The sequence below is a fragment of the Amphiura filiformis genome, chromosome 12 (assembly GCF_039555335.1).
Source record: "Amphiura filiformis chromosome 12, Afil_fr2py, whole genome shotgun sequence".
Lineage (NCBI taxonomy): Eukaryota > Metazoa > Echinodermata > Ophiuroidea > Amphilepidida > Amphiuridae > Amphiura > Amphiura filiformis.
In genome coordinates, this window is record NC_092639.1 from 10,035,218 (window position 1) to 10,047,561 (window position 12,344).

The 12,344-nt window shown below is 37.3% G+C and overlaps 1 protein-coding gene across 1 annotated transcript in view; it reads left to right on the plus strand.

Annotated features, from left to right (window-relative positions):
• Positions 1 to 12,344, plus strand: part of LOC140165765 (tyrosine-protein phosphatase 10D-like) — a 102,339-nt gene that overhangs the window by 55,815 nt on the left and 34,180 nt on the right. The window contains 11 exon segments of the mRNA XM_072189087.1: positions 1,777 to 2,061; positions 2,875 to 3,144; positions 4,648 to 4,778; positions 5,578 to 5,673; positions 6,267 to 6,336; positions 7,582 to 7,761; positions 8,555 to 8,686; positions 9,309 to 9,432; positions 9,656 to 9,723; positions 10,231 to 10,342; positions 11,375 to 11,482. Of these exon segments, the coding sequence (XP_072045188.1) occupies positions 1,777 to 2,061; positions 2,875 to 3,144; positions 4,648 to 4,778; positions 5,578 to 5,673; positions 6,267 to 6,336; positions 7,582 to 7,761; positions 8,555 to 8,686; positions 9,309 to 9,432; positions 9,656 to 9,723; positions 10,231 to 10,342; positions 11,375 to 11,482 (1,576 nt within the window).

Here is a 12,344-nt window from a genome sequence, read left to right on the forward strand (position 1 = left end):
TTGCAACAGTCATTGTAGCTTTGTAATTTATATTATAATATCCTTTTTGATATACTTGTTAGGCCTAAAAGGCACAGAAAAGTTCATTGCTGTATACACGTTCATGCGTTGGTTTAGGATCAAGTCTGGCCTATGCAGTGTTCCCATGTAGCGGAAAGGATAACCACTTTGACGTCACAGGGGTTGCCATGTGTCTCTGCACATATGAATTGGGCGGAACGACGCAACATTGGGCGCTTTGTCTTTATTTGCTGATTTGTGGGGTAAAATGAAGGAAAATTGCGTTTATCATTTCAGAAATGGATTCTATATGTTATTAGCTTTATTTTGATACCAAATATGTTTTTCTTTCAATGGTCCCTTTAATGCCTCTCTTATGCCACTGTTCCACCTGATCCAGAATAACGACTTCCTTGTTTTGTATTGAATGTCCCGTATCCTTTAAATGGAGGTCCAATCCATAGCGGAAGCAGAGTTTTGCACTTTGTTGCCTGATGAAGTCTGGTGGTTCCAGACACAATGTAGTAAAGTTGTAAAAAGTAAGTTCCAGTGTTAGATTATTTCCAAACTCTGTTTACAACTACTGGATGACTAAGAACATTCACTCAAAAACTGATATTGTTATCCTGAAAACTAGTCCACATCTTTCTTGGATTTATACCAGCATATAAGTTTTGTTACCTACTTCTACAAAATCAAAACAAAGTATCCAAGATTCCTTGCAGAGTAAGATTCAAACATTTTATGCACAAGTCAATCAGTATTGAAAGAAATGTTTAGTTGTTGAAATGGGCTATTCCTGTTGAAATCCACACTACCCCTGTGGAAGATTTAGCTGAAGTCTTCCACAGAGGGAGTAATGAGTTTTGACTATAATACAAATTGGGTAACTTCCATTTGAAATACTCACTCCAGTTGTGGAAGATTTAGGTAAAGCCATATTACAGAGGGAGTATGGGTTTCAAAATGATTAACTCTGACCAGTTACATTCAAAAACCATACTCCCCCTGTGGAAGATATTTCCCAAATCTTCCACAGGGGTAGTGTGGATTTTAAATGGAATAGCCCAATGCATCAGTTTTACATCAAAGAAGAAATTCAAGCATTTTTCTATTTAACAAATAACACAAGCAAGATGTTATAAAAAGAAGAATCATAGCCACCACTACAAGATATTAGGATTAAGTTTTAGGGTTAAGATTAAGGTTAGGATTAAGAGATCTTGACGTTGAGATTAGTATTAGGTTTAATAGCTTGGGAGTAACAGCTGCTGTGCTAAAGTTACTCTGAACACCAAGCTGGATACCTCGTTAGCTAGTTAGGTACATTACAAGATTCCTGTTGTGGCCACTTGCAGAGTACACAATTGCCAAGGGAGCTGACTGGTAAACACAGAGTATCTACACAGTATGAATGCTGCTATTGCACAGGACCCACCAGAAGTGGTACTACACTGGTACCCCCTTTTTACTGCACAGTACCAGTTAAGTACCTTGATACCTGTGCAAGCAGCCCAATAGGAATCTTATAGTGTACTATTTTTTTTACCGAGACCTACCAATGAATTATAATGTTAGTGGAAAGGTTAAAGAGCCAATCTCCTGTAGACGTATCCTCCTGTAGACGTATCCTCCTGAAGACATATCCTCCTGTAGACATATCCTGAAAAGTAACTAAAATTTAATTTGGATACATTTATAGTAAGCAACACCAATTTTGACATGCATATTCTTGAAAATGATAAAAGTGTCGTGATTTTTATTTCCTTCACACAGTGCCAAAACCAGCTTATAATCTTGCCCCAACCAACATCAAAACGACGTCCATAACCATCTCATGGAGAAAAGACCCTACCTGCCCCACTTGTTCCTATGATTCCTTCCTGGCTACCTACTCACCGGACTCACCTGTCACGCCTACTAAAATCACAGAGTTTCCAACGGAGGATCACTATGCAACTAGATTTGCCGATTTGGTGCCTGGTAAAGAGTACACTTTTGTGGTGACGTCAGAGAGAAATGGGAAACTTAGTAGCGATGTCACCCTTGTACAAAGGACAAGTAAGTATGGGCTTGTAAAAAAGGGCATAGATTAAAGAAGTGCAATGCACAAACGGGTAATTGTGCATACAGGATGTATCAAAATGATTGGTACCCATCAAGTTTGATGTTTATTGAAAAGCCTGTCTCTTCCAAATGCAACATTAGATACTCTCGAAATGTCCAGAATGTATGGTTTTGTTATACAATTAATGTACAAATTATTTGGATCTTATGTTGAATTTTGATATGTCAGGCTCATCCATTATCAATGAAAACTGATGGGTACCAATCATTTTGATACAGCTTGTAGTCCCCATGCTTTGTATGCAATGAGAATTCTCGCATATTCATGAGAGCCATATAGTTATTGAATGAGTAGATGATGTAGGTGTTATGTAACAGTGGTTATCTTCAGTTTGCAGTGACATATATAGTTTTCTGCAGCTTACATCAAAGAAAGGACATTCTTAGGTTTATAAACACCAAATTTCATAAACATTGGTTGTCAACTTTTGAAGAAAAATTTAAAATACCACCTGGCCAATTAGTCATAAATTACATGGTGTCCAGTTTGTCTCCAGATTACACAAACAAATTTGTGTTGCAGTTTGCACCTGAAAAAGAGGATTCTTGGCTTTACAGCCACCTAATGTCATTGACATCAGCCATTTATCTTCTGGAGACAAATTATTACATGCATAAATACTTGGATCACTATGCAGTGTGTAGGTAGGGTTGGCCAGGAGTAGGCCTATATACTACAAATAAATGTGAATTTTTCTTTCCATAGAGTATCTATTATAAATTATTTGCTTTCATCTTTGACTACAGAACCAGCCCAAATTACCATGTTCTCCATCCCAACCATCACCAATTCCTCCATCACAATCCACTGGGTTCACCCAGAAGGAGAAAATGACAGATACCGAGTCTCCATATCACCAGACGAGGGCGCTGTATCCCTCCTGACAGATCCGGCCAATCCTGGTGTGTCTGTTACTATGCTGACACCAGGCAAGATGTACAATGTGTCTGTGTTTACAGTCAGTGGGGTCATGGAAAGTAGCCCTACACAGTATTCATTCACTACACAGTCTTACAGTAAGTAAATGTTATACACTTTGATCAGCTCGTAATCAGCGGGCCTTATAGCATCGTGGATTAATATCTATATATTTGGTATCGAGATTCTTGAGACATCTTGCCAGAAGCATCACAAGTTATTTATTCAAGTCCAATACCTTATCTATTTTCTTTAACAAACACAATATCCAGACGGGTCAACAATGACACTTTTAATGTGGGTCTACTTTTCGGTGTAGTGATAAAAGCCTAACCATTCTCGCCGACTACAAGCTGATCAAACTGTTCTATTAGTTATTTGGTGAGGTTTGGTGGTGATACAGACTCTGAGACTAGATGTAATCCATATCACCCCCTAAACCGAACCTAATAATGATTTTATTGTACCGTACAAATGATCATAATGTGAAAAATATTCTTGTAATTCTTGGCTGAAACATGCCTGTCTAATCCTTGCTATAAAGTAGGCCTAATTCTCCAATAAAGCTTGTTAAAGCTTAATCTTCCGCACCATCTTATCTCTGCTGAGACCACTGGAATCCACTTTTCGCTACAAATGTTGTTCAAAAAAGCAACTATGTTTGCTCTTTGTATTATTTGGAGTGGCAAATCTCAGTGAAATCCATTTTTAAATGCTTGCACACCGGCTTGTAGCCTGTTATTGAACTGCTAGTTGTCATGCAGAGCCGCGCATGCTATGTCCTTACTAAACATGATATGGTGCGTCCATACGTGCATATACACGCTCAGCAGGTATGATACGAGATATATCGTGTCAGTAAATTGGGGTGCTTATCCAATGAAAATACTTGATGGTATGATAAAAAGAGAACTCTGACTTAACCCTGTGGACATAACTGCCTTTCTTACAGCATATCTGATTGGTTAATTAGATGAGATAATCATCTGATTAACAATCAAATAGAGCTTTGAGCTCTCTTACCAAGTTTATGCTTAATCTCATTCATTAGGCAAAATATTGTTTATTGCCTTTGTTACAAAAGATATATGTGTCTCTGAACCAAATGAAATATGAAATAAGGAAACCATTTTGACAGGCAACATAAAACCCAAACATCATTCTATCAGTGGCTAGATGGATTGTAATTATCCCCCACACAGTGGGTGTAGATTTCAAATGAAGTCATCCATTCAGGTAGCCCCATTTGAAATTCACACTCCCTGTGTGAGGGATTAAGGTCATGTCTTTCATAGGGGGTGTATGGATTTCAACTGGAATACCCCAATGAGAAATATAGATGTCACCTGCTCTTATAAAATGAACATAAAGTTGACTTATTACTTTCTGACATATTCCAGATTTGAAATTCTTATTTTATAATCTTTAAAATCATACCAAACACATGTAGGGTTGCTCCTTGCTTTGGTCTTCAAAAAATTCCTAATTTTGTGGGAGTTGGTCACAGGTGACCAATTTTGTTCTGGGAAGAGAACGTTTGCTCAGTTATCAAAACATAAATTATTTGTGATTATAATCATTTTTGATCTTATTTATTACAGCTCCCGGACCAATTCTGAACCTGGATGTGTCAGTTGTCGACAAAAACAGTATACAAGTGACCTTTGACCCTCCTAGTCAACCAAATGGAGTCATAGAAAGTTACACAGTTAGATACTCAGGGACAGCAGAGGTATGGCATGTTTCAAATAATTATATATGTCAATAAATTCACAAAGTAGGCCCAAGAAATAGTATACAAATATTGAATGATTATGAAAACAATGGTAAGAGATTTTCATGAGGTAAAATATGTAAGCCTTGTTGAATGGAACCGTTCATATTTCACCAAATGAAAATATACTTTCCATTTAAGGGCTCTGATATGAGCGTTTGGACAGTATTTTTTGTGGGACATGATAGCACATCAGACATATCGAATTGCATTCTGAATACGAAGAATGTCCTCCTGATATCAAATAATTTTGATTGTTTGAAATTCGCGATATAATAAATTTGATATTTTAATTTTTTTTTTGATATATAACAGACCTCAAAGTAAGCTTTATAAATCTAAGGATATGTACTTAAAGTGTATGTAGCTGGGATGAAAAGCCGACGATCAATTGAAAATTTTGACCTTTCATATTGAAGATTTTTCCCCCAAAAGACCTAATTTTTTTTTGTGTTTTGGGAAAAAAATCCATATCTTCAATACGGCTTTTCATTAGATTTATAAAGTTTACTTCGGGGACTGTTAAATATAAAAAATATCACTCATAACGCTCATACCTGAGCCCTTAACGAATAAATTAAAAAAAAAAATCATGATGCTTACAATTACATCAAAATGATTTATGTTGTACAGAGATGAACTATGACTAATCTACTTATAAACACAGTATGTTGTGTACCACATTTAATCATGTATATGCTACAGCAAGTGTTTTGATAAAACCTAACATGCATTTTATTTTTTCACCTCAATTCAGGGAAGAAATAATCATGTCGGTGCGGTGACGAGCACCAGATATTCTACAGTCGTCAATGTTAGCAGATTAAAACCAGGATTCAGATATGTGTTTGAAGTAAGTGACTCATTACTTTAAGTGTGTTGTGTGTTACCTTAAACTCAAATGGGCTGTTCCAGTTGATCTCCATACCCCCTATGGAAGACATGACCTTGATCTTCCACACAAGGAGTGTGAATTTCAAATGGGGTCACCTGAATGGATGACTTTATTTGAAATCTATACTCCCTTTGTGGGAGATTAAAGTACTGTTTTCCGGGGGGGTTAATTGGAATACCCCAATGGGCTGGATAGTTAAGAATGCAAAATGTATGTACCTAAACTCCCACTTTGCAGTTTTGGTCAAATTCTTGTTTTGTGTATCAACTTAAAGAAAATTACCCAACACAAATTCTGATACTTCCTTTACTGTAAATATCTGCAAATAACCAAAATAATTTTCTATGTAAATCCTGTTAATTTTGGGCCATTTTGGTGTGTCTCATGCAAATGACAAAATCGTTACTTCGCTTTGTATGAAGTTTTAACTTCAAAGGCTAAATTTACATTAATTAAGAATTCAATATAAATGGGATTAAAAGTACCAACTGTGAGTAAGTATCAATGTCAATTTAAGTTAATTGAATGTGTGGGTTTTCTCTTTTTACTAGGTATTTGCAGTGAATGATTATGGACCTGGAGTACAGACACATAGCCAACCTGCATACCTCATGGTTTATCGTAAGTATGCTGATTCCTTCTATGTTTTAGGGAGATCAGGGCTTAGTGGGTAGAATACTCACTTAGTGTGCAGGAAGTCTCAAAATCAATTCACAGCAGTGGAAACTTGATGGGGTATTTGCTTGAGGGAAAAAAGTTCCTCTCTCCACATTTTGCATTTAGAGTTGGGTTAATGAACAACCATGAGAATATTCTGTCCTTTGGAGGATACATTACATGCATCTTGCAGTCAGTTTTAGATAGGAGTTGGGTGTTAACTCTTGGCTGTCCCAATCCATCCTGGTGCATATCAGTAAAACGTCTAGAATTGGTTTGGTAGTAACAATGACGAGGGATTAACTACTAAATATAGACACAAATTTTGAACACTATTGGGCAGTTTACCTCAAATGTAGTCTGATAAATGGACTGAATATTAGACACTAAGCCCAAAACAGCATTGGGTGTATTTTACACATGGGTGGTTCTGGAATAAGAAGCAAACATGGGTATCATTATGGGCTCATATAAATCGGTGAAAAGAAGCAATTTTCCAGTTCATGTGAATTGCTAACAAACAATAAGCATGGATTTCAATGGGTGTGTATGTTAATAGTATTATTTGAATAGTAATTTTACATATAGTTGTACAACAAACAACATTGAATAATTGTTAGTGATCTTCAGAAAAACTCTATAACAAAACATTTGAGCTGGTAAAGAAATTTGGGAGCTAGCAGTCTATGATTGTGTCTAGAATTGTGTCCATAATTTTGTCCAGTATCAGTGTAACAAAGGCTAATGCCCTATTCATATCTGATCTCCAATACTAGACGTTTTGCTGAATTATAGACTGGGTTTGCGGTGCATGCTGATTGGATACAGACATGATGTGTGTCACAACTGCGCACATGGGGGAAGGGATCTGAATCTGATATTCATTCTACAGTGGTTGAGACATCCGCATGTAATAAGGCACATTTGTTATGGATTAACAAATGAATGAATGAATATTATTTTACATAATACATATCAGCTTTTATAGTAGATCGTAGAAAAGTGGTATAGAATCAGACTCTGGGGGCAATTTTACTACCATTTTTCATCACGAGGCATCTATGTGTCGACTTAAGCGTATGCATATGTACACCAGCACTTTGATGTGGTTAATGAAATGTGCACTGCCATATCAGGGTGGAGAACGGTATAGCTGTGCAGTTTTAGTTTGCTTCAGCCTAATTTGTTTGATTGTTTGTTCGTTCATAGCTCCAGCTGTTCCAAAAGAACCAGATGGCACACCAGTTGTGCCTAATGCAGCAGAAGGGACCAGGGTAGGGACAGTCATTGCTTCAACTACTACCATCACTGTGGTCTTGGAGGAGAATATCTATGTACATGATAATGGAGAACTCCTCTTATATACCATAATAGTGGCTGAAGAAGAAGGTATGTTTATGTGAGACTAGGAGGAAAAACGGCAAAGATTTGTCCCTCATGGCAGGGTCAGTCAAGATGGTGGGGTTGAATCATCATGCTCTGCAGGGCTTTATTGGTCGAGTCTGTCATTTCTGGTTTTCATTCATTGGTGACATCAGGAACCTACAATGCGTGAAAAAAATGTTGCCACACCCAAAAAATGTTGCCACACCCAAACCTAAATGTTGCCACACCCAAACCTACAGTGACATCAGGAACCTACAATGCGTGAAAAAAATGTTGCCACACCCAAACCTATTTCCCTGCAACATCCTCATTCCACCTTTGTCAATGTTGATGTGGACTAAAACTATGTCCTCTGCATTTTACCTTGTTCCCCGTCATTGCATGATGGTGGTGGGGAGGGAAGGATATGGTTTAAAACATACCCTTGATCATGATGGTTTGCACTGCAGCATGGAAAAGTTATAGTGTGTGGCGACTAGGTTTTTCGCGGATTGTAGTTACTTATCTGTTATTTCAGAATTCAAAGTCGGGCAATAATATCAACAGAACCAATCGCTTTATGAAGTGCAAAAATGCTGATCCCACTGTTCATATTTTTCTTTTACCTGTAATTTTCAAAGCGCAGTCATTCCATCTATCGCATAAATGTGCCGAAATGCAGTGCACTATATGATTTGCTAGACACAGGCGACTTAATGATAGACCCTTGTGAATATGTGAATATTCTCATTGTGTACAAAGCACACAGACTGTGACCGTTGGTGCGCTATATTGACCTCTTTCATCAATTTTTCAGGTGTTGGTAGTTATCAACCTGGCTCTGGTACTGAACCATCTGCTCTCCCAACTTGGACTGAGGTCAAAGGTACCAATCCTAGCCCTCCATACCAAGCTTTTGAGCCAAGAACATACCCATTCCCTCCAGGAGGTAAGTTGGATTCGATGTTTTCATAAAGCATGGAAAAATGTCAAAATTTTAAATTGAATATTAAAAGTTTATGAACACAGTAGCCTGTTGTAATTTTCCATCCTGCTAAACTTGACAATGTAGTTCTTTTTAACCAAGAGCAACTTTATGTTGAAGGTCTCCTGGTTGTTCATCTGCAATTACGTATGAAAACTTGACAGAAAAGCATATTAATATTTTTTACTCTTCATCAAGGTACCATTACATTACCACTGGTCTAATATACAAGATGCATGGAAATGACTGGACTTACATGAAGTCAAGTAGTTTCTAGTTCAGAACCTCATATATGATAAATGTCTTTCTGAAAAAAAAGTATTACCAAACAAACCTTCTTGGTTTTATTGATTTCCACAATCAATGGTCCACTAGGTGCTTTTTGGTCTTGCCCACATAGATTTATGTGATAGCCATATCTTAGGGTAAATAAGAAACTTTGATGTATAATAATGCATTTTGATGTAATGCAATACATGTAATTTATGGTTGTGCAAATTAAGCCACCCAAAAAGTATTTCTAAATGAGCATTTACTTTTTTGATGTGCCTGAATAATTTTGTGTTCATTTTGTTTTCTGACTCAGACTCTACAAGTGGTAGAAAAAGGAGGTCTACACCAGAAACGGTCAACATTGTTATCGGCAACGAGTCTTGCGCGGGAAGCACTGGACACTGCAATGGACCTCTTAAGGACGACACTAGCTATGTGTAAGATTTGCTTTTGTATCACACTCATAGAATGTTTCACTTGTTTTTCAGCTTCCTTACATTTAGATATATGTCAGACCATATATATCTCGGACACACAAGTCGTTGTGTCGAAAGCCCGCGTAAGTGAACAAATTTCGTTGTGTGTAACAGTTTAAACTTTCACCAATATTGACAATATCGTTAATATTGTCTTTTATTTGTCTTTCTTGGTTGGTTTCAGGTTTCATTTCCGGGTGTTTACTCAAGCTGGATATGCAGACACAGCCTTCTCGGAACCAATCAAAACAGGTAAAGACTTCACAAATAGTAACACAGCCGTTACAAATATGCCTATAACTATTAATCGTATTCACAATGTTTTAATGCAGTAAGAAATGAGGTTTATTTACATGCATTTTGATCTAGCCCACGAGTTTTTTCTTTGAAAATACTGATGTGTTGTTAAATATAATTGGGCGGACAGGGGTATCATTAATCGTTTTCAAGCTACTGTAGGCATATTTGTAAAGACTGCATTATTTTTTGTGACGTCTTAGGTATTTCAAGTAATTTGTGTGCAGGGGAACATATCTACTGTGTACATGTGGTGTACTAAGCATGTACAATAAAATTCAATGAGATTTGCTAGCTCAAGTGGCAGTTGAAATCCTGGTGATAACAGGACATTGTAATTGGCTGTATTAGCAATTACAAAAATGTGAAATTAACAGAAGTTGGAAGTATTTGAAAATAGGCATGAAAAATTATGTTCATACAAAGAGTCTTATGTATTTTGTTGTATTTCTTCTCCTATAGATCGCGATTCCACACTTGCTTTGGCACTAGGTTTGAGTATTTGCTTCACTTTGGTATTCTTGGCAGTTGCTGCTCTTGCCATAATTATTTTCATAAAGAAGAGACGAACAAAGTGAGTAATTGTTTTTCCTTGTGTTTTAACCATTAGCAACTACGAATGGGCTATCTCAGTTAAAATACATACACCCCCTATGGAAAACAATACCTTAATCTCCCACACAGGGGGTATGGATTTCAAATGGAGTCGCCTTCCACGAAATACCTGGGACAGTTTGTTTATTTTACGCATCCCTGCTCCTCTTATTCAATGTTGAATGCTGAAAAATAGTAAAAAGTGGTTGCGCTCAATGTCTGCTCCAACATTGTTTCCAGGGGGAGGAGAGGGGGAGTAAGCAAGTACATAATGGGAGCTATGAAACGTATCATATATTTTCAGCCTTATGTTTAATTCACAGGAATTTATAAAACATCATCTGTCCCAACGTTTTTTGCACAAGATTGCAGGTAACTCCATTTGAAATTCACACTCCCTGTGTGGAAGATTAAGGTATTGTTTTCCATAGGGGATGTAAGGATTTCAATTGTAATAGCCCAATATGGTGTTGAAGGTGAGTGAGTGATTGAGTGAGTAAGCAATTGTTTGGGTGATCAATCAATTTGAACGTATCTCAGTATCCCAGGGAGATATTTCTAAATTAATTACAACTTTTAAGACTAATGCTGGTTTCATACTTTCTTGCCGCTCTGACGACGATTTTGCTTCACTGCGCAGTCGCACCAGAAATGCTAGCGGTGACCAGCGGCAAGACGATATGTCGATCACTCCACTGCTTTGCCAAAGCGGCAGCATCGCTAGGAGTTCAAATCAAGTCAACTTAGGAGTGGTGCTGCTCTGACGTATGAGAATATGATACGATTTTGGGCAAAGCTGGTCAGCGGCAACATTGGCTTTCATAGTTATGCACCTGCCACTCAGCAGTGTGCTGCTCAGCGGTTTGCCGATCCACTTGCAGAAAAGTACAGGTGGCATGATGAAGCGTTACACCGCTCAGCGGCAAGCGCCAGAAAGTATGAAACCAGCATTAGTAACTAAGTTTGAAACCAATAATGCTTCCTCTGCAACTGTTCTCATTCTATGTGACAGGTATGGTAATGCTGCACCTAAGCAGGGTAATGAAAACAAAGGATTTGAGGCTGAGGTACCAGCCCTTAATAACCAAGCCATATCACTCAAGAAGAAAAGGAGTTCAAGGTAGGTGTTTAACAATCAAGCTTTATTTATGTTAAGTCATTTACAAATTATGAAAAGGATGCACATCTAAATTTTCATGCTAGGATGTCAAACTGAAAGCTTTTTTGGTTAAAAGCTTAAAATGGCATGAACTTTAATATGCACTGTTACAGTATGCTACACACAAGGAAATTGCCGTATTTGCTCGATTAAATATCACGGGGCATTGCATTTTGCAAACAGAGGTGAGGTGTTTATTTGAGGTAAATTTATAAAGAAAAATTGCTATGTAAGCTTAACCATTCGGCTGAAGTATGACTCACTTCCAGGCTCTATTCAAAATGGTGGCAGATGTAAACAACGTTTGCTTACTCACATGATATATCATGCAAATTTCTGTATTTTGGGCGGCAGCAATAAAAATTTGGAAATGTATTCGGAGCTCTTTAGATACCTCATAGCATATTACATCCAACGTGTAATCAGGATTTACTAGCATGAGGGTATGCATCTTGTCATTCACAAAGTATGCCTTTTGGTTGATCCATTGGTAGGGAAAAAAATAGGTCATAAGGCATGCATGGTCCTGAACAAGTGTGTTGACTCTTAAAATTTAAGAGTTTTAAACCAGGCTATTAATTTGTTCAACTCTTTTAGGTGGGTGGTCTGATTCTTTTGTATCGTGTTTTGTACCTCAAATTTAGGCCTGTACCAAAATAATCTGATTCCCAAATTTTGAGGTAAATTGTACAAGCCGTTTTAACATTAGAAGTAAAAACGTGTTTCACAACGACTACCATTTTTTCGTTCTTAACATCTGAATGGAATATAGTTTAGGCCTAGAATTTCACCTGGATTATGAGAACAATATGAGCTTTCTTCT